Source organism: Cervus canadensis, chromosome 11 (assembly GCF_019320065.1).
Source record: "Cervus canadensis isolate Bull #8, Minnesota chromosome 11, ASM1932006v1, whole genome shotgun sequence".
Lineage (NCBI taxonomy): Eukaryota > Metazoa > Chordata > Mammalia > Artiodactyla > Cervidae > Cervus > Cervus canadensis.
The window spans coordinates 70,968,862-70,991,518 of NC_057396.1; the positions used below are offsets into that span (position 1 = coordinate 70,968,862).

Here is a 22,657-nt window from a genome sequence, read left to right on the forward strand (position 1 = left end):
CACTGTCATTCTTACGGGAAGCAGAAATCATGACAGCTTACATACCAGAAAACAGTGTCTCCTACAATGTTTGTGGATCCACTATACGCTAAAGACCATGTTAATGAAGGACATAAGATGAATAAGCCAACTGAACTCGAGGAACTTGTGAATTCAAGGAGAAAATCAGATGTAAGCACAATTATTAAGATACTGCTCAGTAAGTGCCGGGTAGAATTTCGGGCAACATGTTTTGGGATAAGTGGAAGAAGAGATTTATTCTGAGTGTAAATTTTGAGGAAAGCTTCAGATGGTCTTTAGAAAATGAATACTGGAGAATGGGAACTGAGCAAGGAGAGCATCTCTAGCTAAGGCAATAGCATGAGCAAGGGGACAGAGGTTTGGTGTATTCAGAGAACGACGAAGGGTCTGTGGTCTGTGCATCAGTCTGTTCGACCTGCTGTAACAAACTACGGTAGACTATATGGCTTATAAACAGAAATTTTCTCCTCACAGTTCTGGGTGCTTGAAGTGCAAGGTCAGTTCCTTGCAGAGGTTGATGGGATTCTGTCTGTTGAACCCTGCATCCTGGTTCATAGATGACCATCTTTTTGCTGTATATTCCCATGGCAGAAGGGGCCAGGGAATTCCCATGAGCCTCTTTTATAAGGGCACGAGTCCCGTTCATGAGAGCTCCATCCTCCTGACCTACCTCCCAAAAGCCCCATCTTCAAATACCATCACCTTGGGAATTAGGTTTCAACATATGCATTTTGAAAGGGCTACAAATATTCAGCATATTGCAGTGAGGTAATAGAGCTTAGGAAGTTATTTAAGTGAGGGGTTAGAAAGATCGTTTTCTGTCCTCTGTGACTGATGGGGTATTGGTGCTATTGACTGAGATCATTCAATTTATGAAATACTTCTTAAATACTCCTTATATGCCTTGGTTTATCACAGATGCTGGGGAAACAATGATTAATAAGGCATGGTCCCTACCTTGAGAGAACTCACAAATAAGCCAGTGATTAAATTACTTGTGATTTGAGCTACCTAGAGGTTTAAGGTGTAAGATTAAGACTGTCCAGAGGATAGACATCTTAAGTAAGCTGGAGGGGTCACAGAAGGTGTCACAGAACAGGTAGCCCTCTAAGCTGAGTATTCTTTTCCTAATTTATTTTTTTTAATCAAAATTATACGTGCATACAATTTAAAGAATGAAATAGTTCTATAAGAATTGTTAAAAAAAAAAAAAATTCCGCCAACTCTCAGTTCAGTTTCCCATTCCTTAAAGATAACCACTTTCAACTTAGAGTGATTTATTTGGCATTTATTTCCAGATCTCTAGATTACTAGCTTATGTTGCTACTTCTTGATTTTTTTCAAATTGAGGAATTCCCTATTGACTTCCCACTCTAAGATATTACTTCCTTTACCACACATATGTACCTTTACTTACCCCCACAACCGCCCAATATACTTATGTCCAGATTTTTGTTGTGACTCAGTGTTTATATTTTATAATTATATAAACACTATCAACCCCTGAACTATGTTGTACAACCTTCTTGCCCCTAGGATTTCCCCCGCTACTTTTTTTCTCTCGTTTGTTTAATTTCCTATAGATTTATCAAACAACTGAACCAAATACTGTCCAGTTGCATAAATTTCCCTCTAGTGCTGCGCTATTCCACTTGCCCCTCCAGATCCAGTCTCCACATTTCTCTGCTCTGGAGGGCTGATCTGTATGGATTTGAATCCATAGACTTTCTTGCCCTGTGGCTTGCATTTGGGTTAAAGCCAGTGGGAGGTACTGGCCGGAGACTGAAGGGCCGGAGGGGAGAGAGGGAGATGGGGGTACATGTTCATTTGTCTCTCTTTCTACCAGTCTGCTGTGGGCTGGGTTGGCTCTGTTCCTCTACTGACGGTCACAGCTCAAGTCGAATGGTCCCTACTGTTTCTGGATTCCAGGAAGCTTTCCCTCCACCTGCCTCTCCAGGCCTAGGGGTAAACACAGATCCCAGCTAGCCCTTAGGTAATCCACTCTCCCTCAGCCCTGTCGACACCTTTGTAAATACCCTTTTTCTGAAACACAGTCCTCAGCTATCCTCTTTCAATGCATTATCTGTTCACAGCCAGGACTCTGACAGAAGCAAGTGCGTGAATATTTGTATGTATTTATTCTCTCTTTTTTATCTCCTTAAAGAAGTCTCCTCCAGAATATTGTTTTCTGCTCTATCTTTTTTACTTTATCTCTCCGTGTGCTATATAGCTGCTATCAGGGATCTCTGGACTTTCACCGTTACCCTTTAGACTCCCTATCTTCTTTCATCTTTATTTTTGGTATAGTGGTCTTGAAAAAGGACCCCACATTCTTTGATATTCCTGCCTTGGAGAAGTGGGGTCTATGTGCCCTCCACTTGAGTTTGAATACGATAGAAGAAAGACTTTGTGACTTCCCAGGGCTAGGTCACAAAAGGCCATGTAGATTCTGTCTCTGGGACCTCAGGCTTCAGACGTTCCCCCTGAGGACCCCTCTTCCTGGCCAGCTGCCATGCTCTAAGAAGCCCGGCCACGAGCCTGGTCTTCAGGTCGTCCCAGTGCAGGTGCCCAACCGGAGAGTGAAGACGCCTCCAGTGGATCATGTCCCCAGCCCTTCACGTTGACCCCAGCCACTCAAGTCTTCCCAATGTAGGTCCCCGACATTGTGGAGTCAAGACAGGGCATCTCTGCTGCACTCTATAATTTCTGAACCTACTGAATCCATGAGCATAAAAGCATTTTTATTTTTTATGCCACCAACTTTGGTGTGGTTTTTTTAAGCAGTCACAGAGGTCTGGAACAGCATTTGTTCCTAGGAATGAGGAAGCTCAGTAACAAAAACCTCAAACATGCACCACTGGCCTGGAGACCAGGCAGCAGGCAAGAAGTCAGGAGGACCTTGAGGAGAAGTTAGCAGAAGTCTGATGGGCCTCAAGAAGACTGTCCATGAAGGCTTAAAAAAGGGTGAGGACAGATGTTATTGGAAGCTGGAGATGGGACTTCCCTGGTCGTCCAGCGGCTAAGACTCCAGGCTGTCAATCAATGCAGGGGGCCTGGGCTCCATCCCTGGTCAGGGAACTAGATCCCATATGCCATAAGTGAAAGATCCTGCATGCTGCAACAAAGATCAAAGATCCTGAGTGCCGCAATTATGACCTGGCACAGCCAAATAAATGTTGCGGGGCAGGGGGGGTGGTGGAAAAAGACCCTTGTTATTCGGAGACAGGAAGTTTGGTGTACTGTCACCTTTGGTAATGTGAAAAAAATAGGAAATGTACCTGGTGAACACAGTGGGCTAGCTATGGAAATTTCTAGGCCACCTGTCTGTCTTTTTCTAGCTGCCTACAGTAAAATGTATGGGCTTTCCTGATAACTCAGTTGGTAAAGAATCTGCCTGCAATGCAGGAGACCCCAGTTTGATTCCTGGGTTGGGAAGATGCCCTGGTGAAGGGATAGGCTACCCACTCCAGTATTCTTGGGCTTCCCTTGTAGCTCAGCTGGTAAAGACTCCGCCTGCAGTGTGGAAGACCTGGGTTTGATCCCTGGGTTGGGAAGATCCCCTGGATACGGGAAAGGCTACCCACTCTAGTATTCTGACCTGGAGAAATCCATGGATTGTATAGTCCATGGGGTCACAAAGAGTTGGACACAACTGAGTGACTTTCACTTTCACAGTAAAATGTGAGAGAGATGAGCTAAAGAAATGAACTATTTTGCTTTCAAGTAGAATTTAGAGGAAATACAGAGAGCATGGATAGTCTTTCCAACCAGGAAAAAGTACTCAAAGTAAGAAAGTGCCTCAGGGCAAAGATCAAATCCAGAGGGCTGTCAGAAAAATGTGGTCTTAGAGTAAAGAGGCACCATTTGTTAAAGCCTCAGATTCCAAGGTGGAGCCTCTTAGACTGATTCAAAAGGCCTCAGAAGAAAACCCAAACAGGGCCTGCCTCAGGGAGATTTGGGTGTATAGCTTTTGTCTGATGAAGTAAACCCCAATTAAGGTAATAGAAAAACCCATATTTTTAAGAGAATTGTATTGGTGGAAGTGCCACCAGCTTGGACTCAGGAAGATAGAAATAATACAAAATAAAAAAGTTACCTTTGGACCCCTAGACTTCAATAGACAGGAAGGCTACTCAGCTACAAACTGAAGCAATGTTTCATGGAGATGAAAATATGATTCAGAAGATGGAACCAAAAGCTCAGAGTACAGAGTCAACGGCCACAGAAAATCATTACCTGGAAGAAGGATTGGGCCCAAATCAAGGAAATAAGACCTGTGCTTGGATGGATTTCAGAGCTGCAACGGACCAATGAATACATCCTCTCCTCCTCGCTGTTTTTGAATGGAAGTCTTTTGTGGTTATCCTATGCCTGTACTGTCATTGTACGTACTAGGTGTAGATAAGCATGTATTAATCACTCATCTCCTCGGTGTACAGGTGTTTAGATGAGGAACCAGACCCAAGGAGCCATACCCGAGAAATTGTACTGAAGCAACTTTATCTGGACCTGGTTTTGATTTATATGACAAGATCCTAGACTTTTGGGTCAACACTGAAATGGAATTAGACTTTAGAGGTTTCAGAGAGCAGGCTGTATTTTGCAGTTGGGAAGAATGTAAAATTGTTATGACCAGAGGGAAACTGTGGCAGGTTCTGTTTTCCAAAGATAGCTGCACCAGTGTCTCCTGTTCTCCATGTTCTGCTATAGAGAGATCTTGCCACACCCCCAAGAAAAGGCAGAGTCTGTGTTTTTACAATGATGAACCTTGGCATGCATCTGTAATCATTCATCGTGCTGGGCTTGTAAGGATCCTTTCAATCTGGGAACTCATGTCTTTCAGTTATGAGAAATTTTCTTTCATTTTTTTTCTTGCCCTCATTTTCTCTGTTCTTTCAAACATCTTGTCTACTTGCATATACGCCCATAGATATGTAGTTTTGTATCAGTGGTTTTATACTATCCATGCTGTTCTGTATAAAATATTATTTTTCAGATTATATAGGCTGTATGTCTTTTAATATTTATCCCTGGTGGCTAAGACTTCACACACTCCCTCCCAATGCAGTGGGTCCAGGTTCAGTCCTTGGTCAGGGACTCATATGTTGCAACTTAAGAGTTAGCATGCCACAACCAAAGATCCTGCATGCTGCAGCTGAGCCCTGGTGCAGCCAAATAAATAAATAAAGATTTGGGTTTCCCTAGTAGTCTAGTGGTTAATGATTCACACGCCAATGCAGAGGACACGGGTGTGATTCCTGGTCCGGGAAGGTCCCACATGCCATGAAGCAGCTAAAGCCATGCACAGCTCCCGAAGCCCAAGTGCCTAGAGCCCGCGCTCTGCTGCAAGAGAGGCCCGTCGCACCGAGACAGCCGTGCACCGCCGCAAAGAGTAGCACCCCTTCCCTTGCCGCAGCTAGAGCAAGCCTGCTCAGAGAGCAACGAAGGCCCAGGGCACCCCAAAACAATCAAATAAATCTTTTAAAAAATTTATCAAATGGTATGACATTTAATTTTTATCAATTAGCATGGCATGTAAAACATAGCCATTACACCTATATCTATATGTAAAATCTTTAGACCGTTTCTCACACCTGGAAGTGGCCCACACACCAAATAAAAAACTTTTTTAGACTCTGTGTCCCAGTTTGAACTTCTGAAAATATGGTCACCATATGCTTAGGCATGAGTGAGGGAATGAGCGTGGTGTTTGATGTTCCCCATTACTCTTTTCATAGCTCTCCGTTGCTCGTCCGTCCCTTCTTACATGATGACCCCATCTGAAATGAGTCTACGTAATGGAGAGTAGTTTAGAATTGTGATATTTTATGGAAACAATTATCTCTAATAACTTTTTGTAAAAATCATCTGTTTGTTTTGGAGTCTTAAGCCTAGTGGTGAGGCAGAATTTTTTTTCTTAGGAATCCAGATTTTCTCTTTAATCAGCAAAACCCTTCAATTTGCAAAAGATCAGTTTTGTGCCCCGTTGACCGCCCAGTGAAACAAGCAAGTGTTAGAGAGCCCTTGTGTTTTTTCTTTGGTTGTAAATTCCATCAGGCTAGCCCATTAATTGCAGTGGATGGGAATGGGAGAGCTGTTCATTTGGCAATTAGCGAAGGGTGGTGGAGGAAAGGAAAATACCTCTCTGATAGTTCTGCTTAGGAATTTGGGAATTCAGAATTTAGTCATAAACAACTAGATTAATGTGTTTAAATAACTTGAATCACTCTTAAATCCTTCCTTGTTTTGTAACATACTAACAAGATCTTAGAGATAGCTAAAACAGTGGTTGGAAAATTCTGTTGTGGATTTAGGATCCTCGAAAAGCATCATCCATTAATGGGCAGTGTTTTGGCGCTAGACAAGCAAAGATGGATTAGCTAATAGAGTGAGAAGTCCCAGGTCCTGTGGTTTCCTCTCTGCACAGCGGAAGTGTGTAGTTTGTAGGCAAGAGGCAATTTCTTTTGGAGTTTACTGTCTTTGTTTTGCAGGGCTTTTTCCTTTTTTTTTTTAAATATCATCCTAGAGACAACAAGAACATTTAAGTGGCACTCGATGGTACTCGTCAGGAGTTTAGGATGTTGACGTGATAGGTGGTTTAAAACAAGACAGAAAAGGTTACTTTTTGCCAGCTGCATCATTCCTGGCCGGAGCTTACTAGTTTGCTGCTTGTTTTTTGTTGTCGTTGTTAACCCATTAGAGAAACTAACCACTATATTAGTTCCGGCCAAATCCCTGTCATCACTGGTCCTAAACACCTCTGGGGGACCTCAGAGCACCTGGCCATTCTGAAAGCCTCTACACAGTGATTGATGCGCATCTCTGCAGGCTCCCCAAAGCCCTCCCCGCTTTTCCCTAAAGCACCTTCAAGCATTTCTGCATGGCTACCCACTCTCTTCAATTCTATCTCCTCCTCCTGCCTTACTGAATACTGGATTTCCCAGCTCACAACTCTTAAGAGGGAGCTTTATTTCAGAGTAGAAAAGGGCCCCCATATGTGGCCTATTATATCCATATCAACTTGCTTACCCTTTTCAAACAGCTATTGTCTTTTAATAAGGTCTGGCCTGGCAGGGGGAGTCCTTAATTCCTGCCATATAAGAATGGGCAGCTTGAGTTACAGCGAACTGCAGTTTGGTGCTCTGATCAAAAGGCTTCTGTTGTTTTTAGGGTTTCTTTTTTTCCCCCCTCTCCTTCCCTCTCTCTCTCTTTCTATATCCTAGGCTAATAATTCAGCACAGCAAGGTCATTACTGGCTTTGAATTGAGAGCTGAGAGTGTTAAATTACTGACCTAGAATAAAACAGATCTGGGGGGTTCTCAGGAAAGATAAAGGGATTCCGGCTAGGAAAGTGCAAGCCCAGCAACCTCACTTCTTAACTATTATTTTTTTTAATCCTCTCTGTCTCCAAAAGTCTTTTCTGGGACGAGGAAAGATCTCCAGCCAGAGAAAGTAGGTTAGGAACTCAACGTCTTCTGGGAATCGTGGCCCAGGTGCTGGCAGTTCAGCGGGCCTGTGTGACTGTCCTTCTTGTCTCCCCACCTGGTGAATATTCCTCCCTCTTCCAGCTTGCTCCTTGGCCAGATACTGGTCTTCATCACAGAAGTCAAGTATATTTGTGATATGTCAGCAGAAAGATTATATCCCTCAGGGGGATTTCCAGCATGTGAAAAGCATACCATTGGGCCCCTAAAATATTTTTCAAATACGACACTGTCATTAAAAGCTACTTCCATTCCATTTGTATTTTGTAAATATTATTTGTCTGGTCCTCACATACTGTAACAAGAGAAATTTCCCCCACTGTGAATGAATTTGACACCTTCCCTCAACTGTATTAGGTCTTCTGAAGAAAGACATTTCCATCCCTTTGTGCTTTGCCAAAACTGTTATCTCCCATATATCTTTTTTTCACTATTACCTCTTAAAAGCCAGCACCATTCATATCCTCTGGAAAATATTGACTTCCTAAATTTACTATTTTTAGAAAAGTCCCTGAAATCTACTTTCACAGATTTTCTGTACAGCAAAGTAACAATAATGACCTTCCCTGGTGGCTCAGGCGATAAGGAATCCGCCTGAATTGCGGGAGACCTGGTTCCATCCCTGGGTTGGGAAGATCCCCTGACGGGGGCATGGCCGCCCACTCCAGGATTCTTGCCTGGAGACTCCTGTGGGCAGAGGTACCTGGGGGGCTGCAGTCCATGGGTCTCAAAGAGTCAGACACAGCTGAGCAACTCAGCACAGCGCAGCAAAGTAATAGCAATAGCTGGTATTCCCTGAGTGTGACAAGCAGTATACGGCAGGCATTATCATCACGTTTAGTCTTTGGCAACCTTATATAGTAAGCATTCCTATTATCACCATTTTACAGATAAAAAAATAATTGAGGCGCGGAGTGGTTAAGTACCTGGCCCAGAGTCACACAACTAAACAGTGATAAGGTGTGCCCCACACTAGTGCTTCCCAAACTTTAATGCGTATATGAATCACCTGGGCATCTTGTTAAAATGAAGAATGGGATTCAGTAGGTCTAGGATGGGGCCTGAGATTCTGATTTCTACGAGGCTTCTACGTGTCGCCAATGCCACCATCCTTGGTCCACACTTTCAGTAACAAAGCTGTATTCATTCTTACTTCAGAACCACTCTAAAAATGTTTTAGTTACAACTAAATTTCTCATTCCATCAAAAAATTCTATAAATACACATACTGGGCTTTTGTGTTACATTATTATTATTATCTTAACCAGTATCTTCATTTCTTTATTTTTATTGTGGTAAAATATATGTTACTAACATTTCCCATTTTAACAATTCTAAGTCTACATTTCTGTGACATTAAGTACATTCATATTTTTGCAGCCATCACCACCATCCATCTCCAGAACTTTTTCAGCTTCCCAAACCAAAACTCTGTAGCTGTTGAACACTAATTCCCCGTTCCCTCCTCCCCTATTCCTGATAACCATCATTCTGCTTTCTAGCTCTATGAATATGACTACTGTAGATACTGCATCCCTGGGGAAGGAAATGGCAACCCACTCCAGTATCCTTACCTGGAAAATCTCATGAACAAAGGAGCCCAGAGAGCTACAGTGCATGGGGTCACAAAGAATCAGGCAGGCTTAGCAACTGAACAACAAAAGATACTGCATATAAGTTGAATCATACAATAGTTGTCTTTTTGTGAATGGCTTACTTTATTTAGGTTACTGTCTCAAGGTTCATCCAAGTTGTAGCTTGTATCAGAATCTCCTTCCTTTTTGAGGCTGTATAATATTTCATTGTATGCCGGTATCACATTTTCTTTATCCATTCAGCTGTCAATGGACCCTTGGGTTACTTCCACTTTTTGGCTATTGTGAATAATACTGCCATGAACACGGTGTACAAATATCTGAGTACTACTTTCATTTTTTTTTTTTTTTTGACAATAAAGCTGGAAGTGAAATTGCTGGCATATGTAGTAATTATACCCAATATCTTACTTTCTAAGATACAAGTTAATGTTCAAGGTATTGTTTGTGTCCCTCTTTTTCAAAAAAAGAAAAACAATTTCTTACTTAAATGAATCTTTAAAGGTTTGGCAGGAAAAGTGAGTTTCAGTATAGATTTCCATTAAGTTCTGTCATCTATAACTGCTTTGTGATTTTCAATCAATCACAAAAAAATACTGAAAATGTCCTTTGTGTTTTAGAAGATTGGTAATTGGTTAAATGATACCAAGTAAAGAATTAGAGAATGGTAGTGTTCTAAAACAAATCAATATTAAGAAGGTTTATATCACAGAGAAAGTTTAATGTGAGTGAATTCAAGACTGCGCCTGACAAACAGGTGTCTGGGGAATGGGAACGTGAAAGTGAAAGTCACTCGGTCGTGTCCGACTTTTTGCGAAGTCATGCATTATACAGTCCATGGAATTCTCCAGGCCAGAATACTGGAGTGGGTAGCCTTTCCCTTCTCCAGGGGACCTTCCCAACCCAGGGACTGAACCCAGGTCTCCCACATTGCAGGTGGATTCTTTACCAGTTAAATTTTTATGTTCTTCCTTTAAGATTTCCTGTAGTAACTATCCCAGGATCATCAGAAACTTTGTGGTACCCTTTTCTCTGAGGTTTTTAACCAAATGACACATTAGATTCTCATGTGTTTACAAAAGCTTTGTGTAAGACCCTACCTACTATCTAGAGTTCTTTCCTCATGTATCTTTAGAAATAAAATTCTCTGTTAGAAATAAGAAAATAAATCAAAGTGATATTGGAATCTGATAAGTTAATAAGAAAATTTGAAAGGATATTTATAAAGGTATCAGGAAGAAACGGACTTCTTTTCATCATAGACTACTGAATCAGTAAGAGTGCTTTAATCATGTATGCCTAGAGCTCTCTCATTTTAGGAGTTCCCAGCTAATGCAAAAAAATTAAACAGAATGGACTTGAATTTGGAAAGGTAAAAGAACAGAAAATAACTTTTACCTTAAGTCAGGAAAATGAGTATTTTAAAAGTATGAATGAGTCTACTAGCAGCTTTTAAATATAAGTATACATGGCTACCAAAAGAAACTGCATTTATTTTCTAAAAAGTAAGACCAACTTTGGAGATAAAACAAAAAATAATACAAAGAATATAACTCTGGAAATAGTGGTAGTAATATAACACAAGATATGATGAGATGAGATGATAACCCAGAAGAGAATGGAATCAGCAGCTGCAAGTCTGATGTATGTGATTCTAACAGAACAAAGCCTACCTCTCAACTCACCTCCAATTTTATTTTCATTTTGAATTATGATCAAATCCAAGAAGACTTTGTCTTATAACAAAAGCATTTGTATGAAGCTTTTTTTTTTTCCCCCAGCTTAATTCGTATCATCTTGAACAAGAACAAAGGATGATGGTGTGAGGATTACTTGCTGGCTTTGAACCGAGAGAGTTGATAAATGTAATCCCTCCAGTTCTTGAATGGGGTAGAGGAAAGTATTTTTAACCTTTAAGGGATCCATAAAAATAGTGTTGGGTCTTCGGATCCTAATGAGAATAAAAAGATGATTAAGAAAAAAACCTTATAGTTGTAGGCGGAAAATAGTCCTTAAAATATCGTCTACAGACTTGCAATGGGTGGTGAAAACCTTGGAAGGAAATTAGTATTGAGTTGAAAAAGCTAAAGAAGAAAACTGACAAGAAATTAGATGAGAATATGCTAGGCGATCTGGCAGTAAAACAGATGAAAGCTGTTCTGAGGTCCGGAGGTAGAGAGTGAACACACTGTGAGAAGTATTGAGGGTGACTAAGGAGAGCCTTACCTGAGGCACTAAATTTAACTTCAGTAGCAGAAGAAAGGGCTTCCCTTGGCGACTTAGATGGTAAAGAATCTGCCTGAAATGCAGGAGACCTGGGTCGGGAAGATCCCCTGGAGAAGGGAATGGCAACCCACTCCAGTCTTCTTGCCTGGAGAATTCCACGGACAGAGGAGCCTAGTGGGCTGTAGTCCATGGGGTCACAAAGAGTCAGACATGACTGGGCAAAAAAAGCAGTACGGATGGGATGAGCCTGTTGACAAAAGAGATACAGAGATTTACAGTTAGAGCCAAAGAGAAAGAAATAACAGATAACAGGTTTAGAGCCCACATAAGAACATATGTGAGATATAACATGTAGCACGAGGTAAGACATAACAGAAATATTGCAGCTTTCTTAAGAGGAACATTCTTTGTCCAGAAAATTTTCCTCTAAGGGTAGGAGACGTTTCCCCAGAGAAATCATGAAAACACAATTACTGTGAATTTCAAGTGAAGTTAGACAAGCTCCTGGAAGTTCTGTTATCAGGAGCTCTGTTTAGAGACCAAGTAGGAATAAAGAAAACTAGAGCTCTATGGTAACTCTTGTTAAAAAATATGTTTACTATTACTATTACTATTATTTACTATTACTTGCAGAATATATGGAAGACAGAAAGAAATCAATTAGAAGTCAACAACCCTAATACAATGAGTAAATACAGTTGTCTTTTAAATTTTTAAAATCATTTTCCTTATTGTAGACCTACTGTAATGTAGCTAAAATATAACGTACTCACTATTTCCTGTTTTTTATCATATACGAAAAGCATTTTCTAAATTGCTACATTGTCTTTTTATAATTTAAATTTCTAACATGCTATAAAGAGTGTGTATTTAGTAATTGTCTCTCGGTGCTCTGTGCATTGAATTCCCATCCTGAGTTACATGTATTTGCCTGTTTCTATTGGCATGAAGTAAACAACCATTTAAGAGTAATGTTCCTTAACACTTAGAACTGCAGACAGTAAACAGATGTTAATGAATCATCTTGCTTCTCCATTAATGCAAGTGAGTAAGGAGTTTATATGCAATTGGGAGTTTACTGTAGCATACCAGGCCTTCAGCAATAAGTTTTGAAATTGGAATACTTGAAAGGGGAGTTTGAAACATTTTTTTTTAACTCTGGCAGGAGGGCCTTACTGAATTAGAAACAAAGATCCAGTGGAGAGCGGTTTACTTTCAGAGAAGCAGCATGTGAGAATTTGCTCGGTGATCACCCTATGTAGAAACACTCTCCTTTCCCCTTGGCATCAAATGTCCAGGGTGGCACAGTCCACTGCTTGAAGCAGGTTCTTTCTGCAGTTTGGTGACAGAAGAGCACTTGGCGAAGTAACTGAGGAAAGAGAACTGGGCACTGCCTATGTGTCCTGTTGCAAAAGCTTTTCACAGCTCTTGGGGCCTACAAAGCCATCTCATGAGTTTTTCTCTTCATAATGCAGTACGATGTGATCTCACTGATATCATGGTCTGAAAACTAACTCTGCTACTGAGGATTACTCAGTCAGGCAGAAAAAAAAGAATCCTGGTATGAAATGCCAGTGCTAAGTCCTCAGAGTGAACTGATAAGCTTCTGATTCAGTGGTTCCGCTCTTGCACCAGGGCAGCTCACAGGTTGGTTCACCTGTCCCTAGACAGTGACTGAAGATCGATTAGTCCCTGTTGAATTTCTTCCTCAATTGGAGATCTTTTTCGTTTGTTTGTTTAGAAGCCAGTGATCTCAGATAGTCTACTCCTAATTTAGCTGAGAATGAGAAGATGAAGAGGATGGTGGCCATCCGCCTGCAGCACGGTAGATTTCTATTTTCTATACTGCCGACACTTACATCTTCCTGCCCAGCAGAGGAGAGAACCTGCGGTCAGTGCGCCTGATGCAGATCTACGGGCAGAGCCGTATTCCAAATGTACTGTACAGTCAAGACACACTTGGTCGGATTTCCCTATGGACACAGAGTCATATTGTTCATTAATTTTTTTTTCCTGTTGTGAGTATATTGTATACTGAACAATAGATTATAACAGCCCAGTAGAGAGAAGTTTTCAGAAATTCTGCAGTAAACTTTTGTGCAGAAATTTCTTTGTAGCACTATGCGAAAGAAATTGGTGTGAGACAACTTCTGTTCAAGTGTGTTGTCTAAACTGCAACATAGACCAAGCTGACATGCTTCACTGACTTCTCTCATCAAGTTGGCATTGCAAAATTCTATAGCAGGAAAGCAATGGAAAGAAAACATTTAAGGGCTTTAGGCTTCATCTGAATTTCATAAGGCGGGAAAGAACGAATACAGGCATAGTTAGTTCAGGGGACCAAATCATGCCACGGGAATATATCTTTAGAGTTTGGTGACTTTTTTCAGAACAAAGCTCCAGTCTGCTAGTCTTGCCAATTTGATAGTGGGAAGTAGGCCACAAAAGATTTCTTTTGTATTCCCTCTATAGGGGAATATCTTTTTTCCTTCTGCTTCCAGAAACAGTAAAGGGTTACTTTAAATCATGATTCTTTCTGAAGTATTTTGGATCTCTGATCTTGTTTATTTTTCAGAGGTTGATCTACACCCTATATATTTATCACCTTGGTGTGGCCAGTTTGTGCTGCATAATTGGGTGTGATCTGTTCTCATAGATTGCTTCTTTGATAGATCTGTTTAGGAGTTCTTGCATATAAAACTCATCTCGAAACAGCAGAAGGCAGTTCCAATTCTAACAGCAGATTATATACTCTTAATGAGCTAGCCTGATTTTAGAGAGAAAAAAGGAGATAAGTGACTGGTCTAAGAAGACTGAACTGTTGCAATACAATTTAACTGTGTAGGCCAAGACTCATTGGCTGTTTTCGTTTTGAGTAAGAGCAAAGAGTATCTGGAAGATACGGAGTGTTGCAGGAGCTTTGAACTTTTGCCTCGTGGCACACGGAGCGTGAGCTGGGATATTCTAATTTGGTCCTTTTGCTCTTTGCTGTTTCTTTATATAGAATGTGAATGGCTATGTATATAAATCTACTATGACTACATTTATATTTAATTCTTCGTTTGGTAGTCCTTGAGTTACTGACTACTTAACCAAAGTAACTTAAATCAGTTCTAACCTTTTGGTTTTTTATTAAAATTAATAAATTTTTTATTAAATAAAATTATTATTAAAATAATAATAAATAGAAATAAAATTAAATAAAATTATTTAATAAAATTTTTATTAATAAAATTTTTATTAAAATTCAAAATTAAGATGTTTATGTGAAATTGATATCATAAATGAATCCTTAGAACTTCTTTAGTTTTTCTGGAGAAAACAGATACCACTTAATAGAAGTCAGTTGGCTTTTTTCTGTATAAACAACCTTTGTTATTAAATGAGAAAATGAAACTGTATCAAAACTATTTAACATGCTTACATATGTCTGGTTATAAAGATCATTAATTTTAAACAGCTTCTGCTGCATTTTTTTGATATGTTATTCTAGCATTAATTAAATAGTGAAAATGAAAGTGAAGTTGCTCAGTTGTGTCCAACTCTTTGCGAGCCCATGGACTGTAGGCTACCAGGCTTCTCCGTCCATGGGATTTTCTAGGCAAGTGTACTGGAGTAGGTTGCCATTTCCTTCTCCGGGGGATCTTCCCGTGCCAGGGATTGAACCCAGGTCTCCCACATTGTAGGCAAACACTTTACCCTCTGAGCCAGGAGGGAAGCCCTGCTGCCTTTTTTAAGTTTAATTAAATAGTAAGCAAATAAAATGGTAAAACTGAAATTTAACTATTTTCTTGTTAAAATCAATTTGAGACATTTGTTCTCAAGACAATTTCATTTTAATAAATTTATTTATACCTTTGAGGATTAAAAATTATTCACAAAGATCCAGAGAGTTCCTGAACTTTTTACTCATTACATCTTAAAAAGAAATCATCAGATACACCTATGAACTGGACAATAAAATACCTGTATTATGCTAACTTTAGTATAAAAAAGAATGGGGGGAAAAAAAAAAGAAAGAATGGGAAATAAAAATATTTGCATCTACCTATTCTTTATTATAGAAAATAAACTTGTAGATGAAATGACGGAATTAGGCAGAAAACCACCATTCGGCAAAACCATCATAATTTTTATTGCATCTGGCAAGAATTATCATTAGATGCTGAAAGTAGTAAATGAAGGTTTGAAGGGTAACAATATATTTCCCACCAGATACTTACTCATTACAAAGGATAACTCTACAGTGGGTGAACCTGGCAGACACTGCTTTACCTAAATAATCTAAGTTAATAATCACCAGTAATTAGATTAATCCACAGCAAGTGCCTCTTGATATGATGCACTCGGAAAACTCAGCATCACTTCTGTGATAATCCTGCCAAAAGAGTATAACCTGAACCTAATAGTGAGGAAACATCAGACAAACCCAAACTGGAGTAAAATCTGTACTCTTAAAATGTCAGTGTCATGAAATACAAAGACCCAGGAACTGTTTCCGATTAAAGGAGACTAAAAAGTCATGACAACCGAAGGCAATGTTTTGTCTCGAATTCTCTTTTCCTGTAAAGGTGACATTATTGAAACAGTTGGTGAAATCTTAATAAGATCTGTAGATTAGATAAAAATATTATATCAATTTTATTATGTAGAATAAGGTATTATATCAATGATATTGTATTGTTCATTGTACTATTGTTACATAAGAAAATTACTTATTTTTTAGGAAATACATATGTGCTTAGGGGTAAAGGAGCATCATGTCCACAAGTTACTCTTGAATAGTTCTGAAATATATGTATGTGTATATTTGGGTGTGATAGAGACTGAGAGAGGAAGAATGTTGTAGTGAAAGCTAATGTAGTAAAATATTCACATTCACGTAATCAAGGTAAGGGATATTCAGGAATCCCTTGTGCTATTCCTGTAACTTTTCTGTAAATTTGAAATTATTTCAGGTAGAAAAAAATGAAATCTCAAGGGAACAAAACCAACAGCTTAAAAAACAAAACAAAACAAAACAAACAAACAAAAAAAACCAACAGCTTAAAGAAAATGAAAGAATTTACTCAATGAAGTTTAAATAATGGTTTTGGAGAACTCCATTTGAGGCAGGCATCTGGTATACTTTTACATACCCTTTTAAGATATTTTTAGGAACTTTTATGTTTGATTTTACAGGTAAGCTTGATGACTTTTTTTTTTTTCCAAAATTTGTGATCCAATTTTATTTATTTATTTTTATTAAAGTATAGGTGACCTACAATATGATATTAGTTTCAGATGTACAGCATAATATTTCAATGTTTTTATAGAGTATGCTTCATACAAAGTTATTATAAAATATTGACTATATTCCCTGTGCTGTACATGGCATCCTTGTAACTTATTTACTTTATACCTTGTAGTTATACATCTGAATCCTATCCATTTATTTTACCCCTCCTTTTACCCCTCTCTCCTCTGCTGCTGCTGCTGCTAAGTCGCTTCAGTAGTGTCTGACTCTGTGCGATCCCATAGACAGCAGCCCACCAGGCTCCCCCGTCCCTGGGATTCTCCAGGCAAGAACACTGGAGTGGGTTGCCATTTCCTTCTCCAATGCACGAAAGTGAAAAGTGAAAGGGAAGGCGCTCAGTCATGTCCGACTCTTAGTGACCCCAAGGACTGCAGCCCACCAGGCTCCTCCGTCCATGGGATTTTCCAGGCAAGAGTACTGGAGTGGGGTGCCATTGCCTTCTCTGCCCTCCCCTCTAGTAACCACTAATTTGTTCTCAAGATTCATGACTATTAAAGAACATTTCAGTTTAGTTAAATGCAGTGAAAAATTAATGAGAATGTGCATATTTATGGAGGTAGAAAATGTACTTTGGACTAATTAACTCAAAATTCACCAAGGACCTAAACTTAAGAGCTAAAACCATGAAACTCTTAGATGAAAACAATCCAATATCATCTCGACATTGAATTTGGCAATGGTTTCAAGGCTATGACACCAAAAACACAGAGAACAAAAGAAAAAATAGATAAATTAGACTTCATCAAAATTAAAAACTTTTGTACATCAAAGATACTATCAAGAAAGTGAGAAGACAACTTACAGAAAGAGGGAACATATTTGCAACTCACATATCTAATAAGGGATTCATATCCAGATTATGTAAAGACCTCTTACAACTCAACAACAGTAAAAAATAAACAAGACAATTCAAAAAAAGGGCAAAGAGCTTAAATAACCATTTCTCCAAAGAAGATACACAGATGGCTAATAAGCACATGAAAAGATGTTCAACATCATTAGGCATTGCTGCTGCTGCTGCTGCTAAGTCGCTTCAGTCGTGTCCGACTCTGTGCGACCCCATAGACGGCAGCCCACCAGGCTCCGCCGTCCCTGGGATTCTTCAGGCAAGAACACTGGAGTGGGCTGCCATTTCCTACTCCAATCATTAGGCATTAGGGAAGTGCAAATCAATACCACAGAGAGATACCACTTTACACCTGCTAAGAGGGTGATTAAAAAAAGGTGGTAGAATCACTGATGTTGATAAGAATATGGAGAAATTGAAACTCTTGTGCATTGCTGGTCAGAGTGTAAAGTGGTGCTAACACTGTGGAAAACAGTTTGGTGGTCTCTCAGAACATTAAGCAGAGAACTACTATTTCATGCAGCCGTTGTACTTCTTGGCATAGATGCAAAAGAATTGAAAGCAGGGACATGAACAAATACTTAGACACCCAAGTTCACAGCCACAGTTTTCACAGCAGTCAAGAGGTAGAAACAACCCGAGTGTCCATTGACAAATGAATGGACAGTCAAAATGGGGTATATACATGCATTAGAATACTATTCAGCCTTAAAATGGAATGAAATCTGATGTCTGCCACAACATGGATGGACCTTGAAAACATTCTTAGTGAAATATCCACAAACAGAAGGACAAGTATTGTATGATTTCATTTAAATGAGGCACCTAAAATAGACCAATTCATAGAGACAGAACTTTGAATCTGCCAGAATCTAGGAGAAGAATAGAAGCAGGAAGTCATTTTTCTAAATGGATATAAAGTTTTTATTAGGGATGATGAAAAAATTTGGGGTATAGATAGTGATGATGGTATGTAACGATCACAATCCTATGTAAGGATTGTGAATATGCTTAATGCCACTGAATTGTACACTTTACAATGGTTAAAATGATAAATATTAATATTCTTATCTTACCATAATAAAAAAAGTTTTTCAATTAAAAAAAGGTAGAATTCAAATTCTAGAAAATAATACCCAAAGATTAGAAGAGTGCGAATAAGTGTACTTTTTGGCCCTTGTTTTGATAAAGATGATAAATTGTATATGTTAAAAATGTTTAGCTAAATATGTATATTAAATTTAAGAGAAATACTAAAAGATTACAGATTCCATCATAGCTTCCAAACTAATGGGATGGGCAATGTTTTTTAAAAACTTTACTAACACTCCAAAAAGTAGGAAAAGAGGTGGGGAAAGTCAAAGAATAACAGTTCACAGAAAAGACAAAATAAGATGGCAGAGATTAATCAAATATTTATTTTAAAAACTCACTAAAATACAGAGAATGTAAAAATGGGTAAAAAAATAAAATCCAACTATTTACTACTCACAAGAGAAATACCTTTTTAAAATTAGCAAAAAGATTGAAATTAAGAGCATGGAAAAAGATATGCCAGGCAAAAACCAATCAGAAAAAAAATGCTAATATTGCAGAATTACAACACTAATATCCGACCAAAGTCCTGGACTTTCTGAAAGAGACACGTGCACCCCAATGTTCATCGCAGCACTGTTTATAATAGCCAGGACATGGAAGCAACCTAGATGCCCATCAGCAGACGAATGGATAAGGAAGATGTGGTACATATACACCATGGAATATTACTCAGCCGTTAAAACGAATTCATTTGAATCAGTTCTAATGAGATGGATGAAACTGGAGCCCATTATACAGAGTGAAGTAAGCCAGAAAGATAAAGAACATTACAGCGTACTAACACATATATATGGGATTTAGAAAGATGGTAATGATAACCCTATATGCAAAACAGAAAAAGAGACACAGATGTACAGAACAGACTTTTGGACTCTGTGGGAGAAGGCGAGGGTGGGATGTTTCGAGAGAACAGCATGTATATTATCTAGGGTGAAACAGATCACCAGCCCAGGTGAGATGCATGAGACAAGTGCTCGGGCCTGGTGCACTGGGAAGACCCAGAGGAATCGGGTGGAGAGGGAGGTGGGAGGGGGGATCGGGATGGGGAATACATGTAACTCCATGGCTGATTCATGTCAATGTATGACAAAACCCACTGCAATGTTGTGAAGTAATTAGCCTCCAACTAATAAAAATGAATGAAAAAAAAAAAAGGTCGTAGAATGTTGACTTTCAGTATCACTAATATGGCTGGCTACAAACATAAATCCTAGTACTTCCTGCCTGGTATCATTCCTCTATTTTTTTCTTATCTTTCTTTTTCTTATCTTTCTTAAGCAGTATCTACTACATGTTAGGTAATGTAAGGAGACAAAGATGAGTACAAGCTAATTGATTACTGTTTAGAATCCAATAGAGGAGATAAATCTAGTCGCTTTAAAACAAGGCAGCAAATTGTGAGTATCATCAGAGAGTTGTAAGTGATATATGATGGGAATTGGCTGTGGTGGTGGAATCAGGAAAAGACTTCATGCACATGGTATTTGAGATGGTCCTAAAAGATTGGATAGAATTTAAGAGGTGGAGGTGGTAGGAAAAAGATATTTCAGGCTGAAGAAAAACAGTGAAGTTTGGAGTAATTGTGTTTTCTGCTTTTTCTTTATAGCCATCTTATCTGAAAGAATTTCACTGGCTATGTTAAGATTGTCTGTTAACTCCTTAGGTAGTGATTATGATCTCAATACTGATCAGCTGCCACCCTAATCAAACATTCCTGCTTATTTTTGTTTTTAATTAAACGTGAATTTTATTGGTATGAGGTATCTAAAGATGGTAGTGGAAACACAATTATAAATCTTTTTATATTCAATTTTATCTGATTTGCCCTGTTGGTATAAAATTCCTACTTTATAAATTCTTGTGTATATTTGTATTCATCTGTAAATGAGGCTCAGCTACATTCTTCAATGCATAAATTACTCCCTAGTTTTAGAAAAAGCTATTTTTTAAAAGCTACACTAAGAATAGAATTTCACTAGTATTAGTTCCATTACAGCCTAGACCATGACCTAGACACCAGCTTGTTTCCCTGGAGGGGTGAGCAGTACACTTTGGGACTAATTCTTTGCTGGGTAGCTTCATAAATTTATGCTAAAATGTTATCATTTGCTAGACTTCATTTGCTGGAAATGTGGCCTACTCCATTTACCTGTAACAGCTCATTTGCTTTATTTTTCATTTTCCTTTACTCAAGACAACAGCACTGCAAACTGTATAATTAGGTTAACACTTTCATTGCTTTTTAAAAAATCTCTCTTCTACTTCTTTGCCAGATGTTGTCCTCATACTTCCTCATAGTATCTTAGAAGTGAGATTTCTAGGCTCATTTTCCGTGGGGAAAGAAGGGCATGTAATTTTCTTTTTCATACAGTGTTGTTAATATTAACAGAAAGAGGCTAATTTTATCCCAAGTGATAATATGCTCTATGTTAAAGACAGATTAGACACTTCCCTCTAAACTTGGTCAGGGAAAAGGAAAATGGATTAGATGGCTCCTGACATTTTTTTCCTGTTCAGTTCGGAGACTCAGAATATTTTCCCCCTTTAAATAAACAAATGAAAAGTGGCATTTGGAATTACCCCTATCCCTCTATTGCTTGCCATCTTCAGTTTAATGTCTGCTTCTCTACAAAGATTAACATATTTTCCACTCATGATTTATTTGTCAGGGACTTTAGGAGTTTTCTGGAACCAGAAGTCTGTCTTTGGTAGTGATGATTACTGGATAATTGCCTATTCTTTGGTGGATTTTCCATTTTTAGATTACGCCAGGCTCTACAGCCTTTATTTCTTTGGCAGAAGAACCCAAAGGCAATGGAGTGTATTTTTTCCCCTTCCCCAGCCCAGCTTAAACAATGACTCACTTGGGCCCTGGGGCTTTGCTTCATACTCTCATTCAGGGGCCACTTTCTACCCTTGTTTCCCTTATTTGCCTTTAGTGTCTGTCTGGAACCTTTTATATCTTTGGCAAGTGGACTTTCCTCTAAGGTTGTTGTGAGAGAGGTATACAGCGCCACCCCCAAACTGGAACAGACAATCCAGCTGTGTTTCCATAAGCCATGTTGTCCTTAAGGCACCTAATATGGGGCAGTTGTTTAGCCGCTCAGCCTTGTCCAGCTCTTTTGCAGCCCCATAGGCTGTAACCCACCAGGCTCCTCTGTCCATGGGATTTCCCAGGCAAGAATACTGGAGTGGATTGCCATTTCCTTCTCCAGATAGAAGATAAAAAGAATGTCTTTAAGGAAATATAATTTCAAATGGGGTACAGGGAGAAGTATTCTCCAAGAGGATATGAGTGCCGGTATCATCCAGCTAAAGACAAAGATTTCCCTCTACGTGAGATGTTCCAACAACTGATTGAAGCTTCCTTAGTGTGTGTACACACACACACACACACACACATGAGGTGGCATTCAGAGGAATTGGACTCCAAGAGTTTCCAAAGAGATATAGTCATGTGAAGAGAAGTCCTCACAGAGGGACTTGGTCTAATCTGTAGTTCAGAGTTTTGTTGGAGAAAAGATTTCTCTCCTGGCAGTTGTCCTATATATTCTTGCCTTTTTATTCTAATTCCAGTCTTCTGTAACTATCCATTCAATGATGATTTCTTGCTTTTTCTCTTTGCAGTTTTAACAGTGTATGTCAGGGAACTCATATTCTTTTCCGGGAATTCAGCTTCATTCAAGCCACCCCTCACAACAGGGCATCGTTCCTACGGGCCTTCTGGAGATGCTTCCGAACTGTAGGCAAAAATGGTGGTAAGTCTTCCCGAATTCTTTTCTAGCCTTCCTTTATTCCCTCCAAACTTCTTTCTTTTTGCTCAGTACAAATACTGTTTCAGTGCATGCTCTTCAAGGCTCTAGGAAAACGTTACTTTTAAGGAGCTATCTGTCTGTGTCAGAGACATTGCCATCAATAATACTGCCACCATCACTGACCATACTTGTTAAGATCCAAGTGTAGCTTTATGTGCAGTAATTCATTTACTCTTCACAGCGTCTCAGTCTGGTAGATACTATAATTCCCATTTTACAACAAATGAAACTTAAAATCAATTTGCATGTTGTTGGTTCAGCATCTTTTGATTATA

General features: G+C 39.1%; 1 protein-coding gene across 5 annotated transcripts in view; it reads left to right on the plus strand.

Annotated features, from left to right (window-relative positions):
* The window catches only part of C11H11orf49 (chromosome 11 C11orf49 homolog), a 202,280-nt gene that overhangs the window by 69,591 nt on the left and 110,032 nt on the right, over positions 1-22,657 (plus strand). For 4 of the 5 annotated variants that reach the window (XM_043482471.1, XM_043482472.1, XM_043482468.1 and 1 more), the window contains exon 3: positions 22,195-22,325. In XM_043482471.1, coding sequence (XP_043338406.1) covers positions 22,195-22,325 — 131 coding nt within the window. Of the gene's footprint in view, positions 1-7,614; positions 7,627-15,498; positions 15,501-22,194; positions 22,326-22,657 lie in introns of those variants that run through there. The other variant, XM_043482469.1, reaches the window with a different exon arrangement.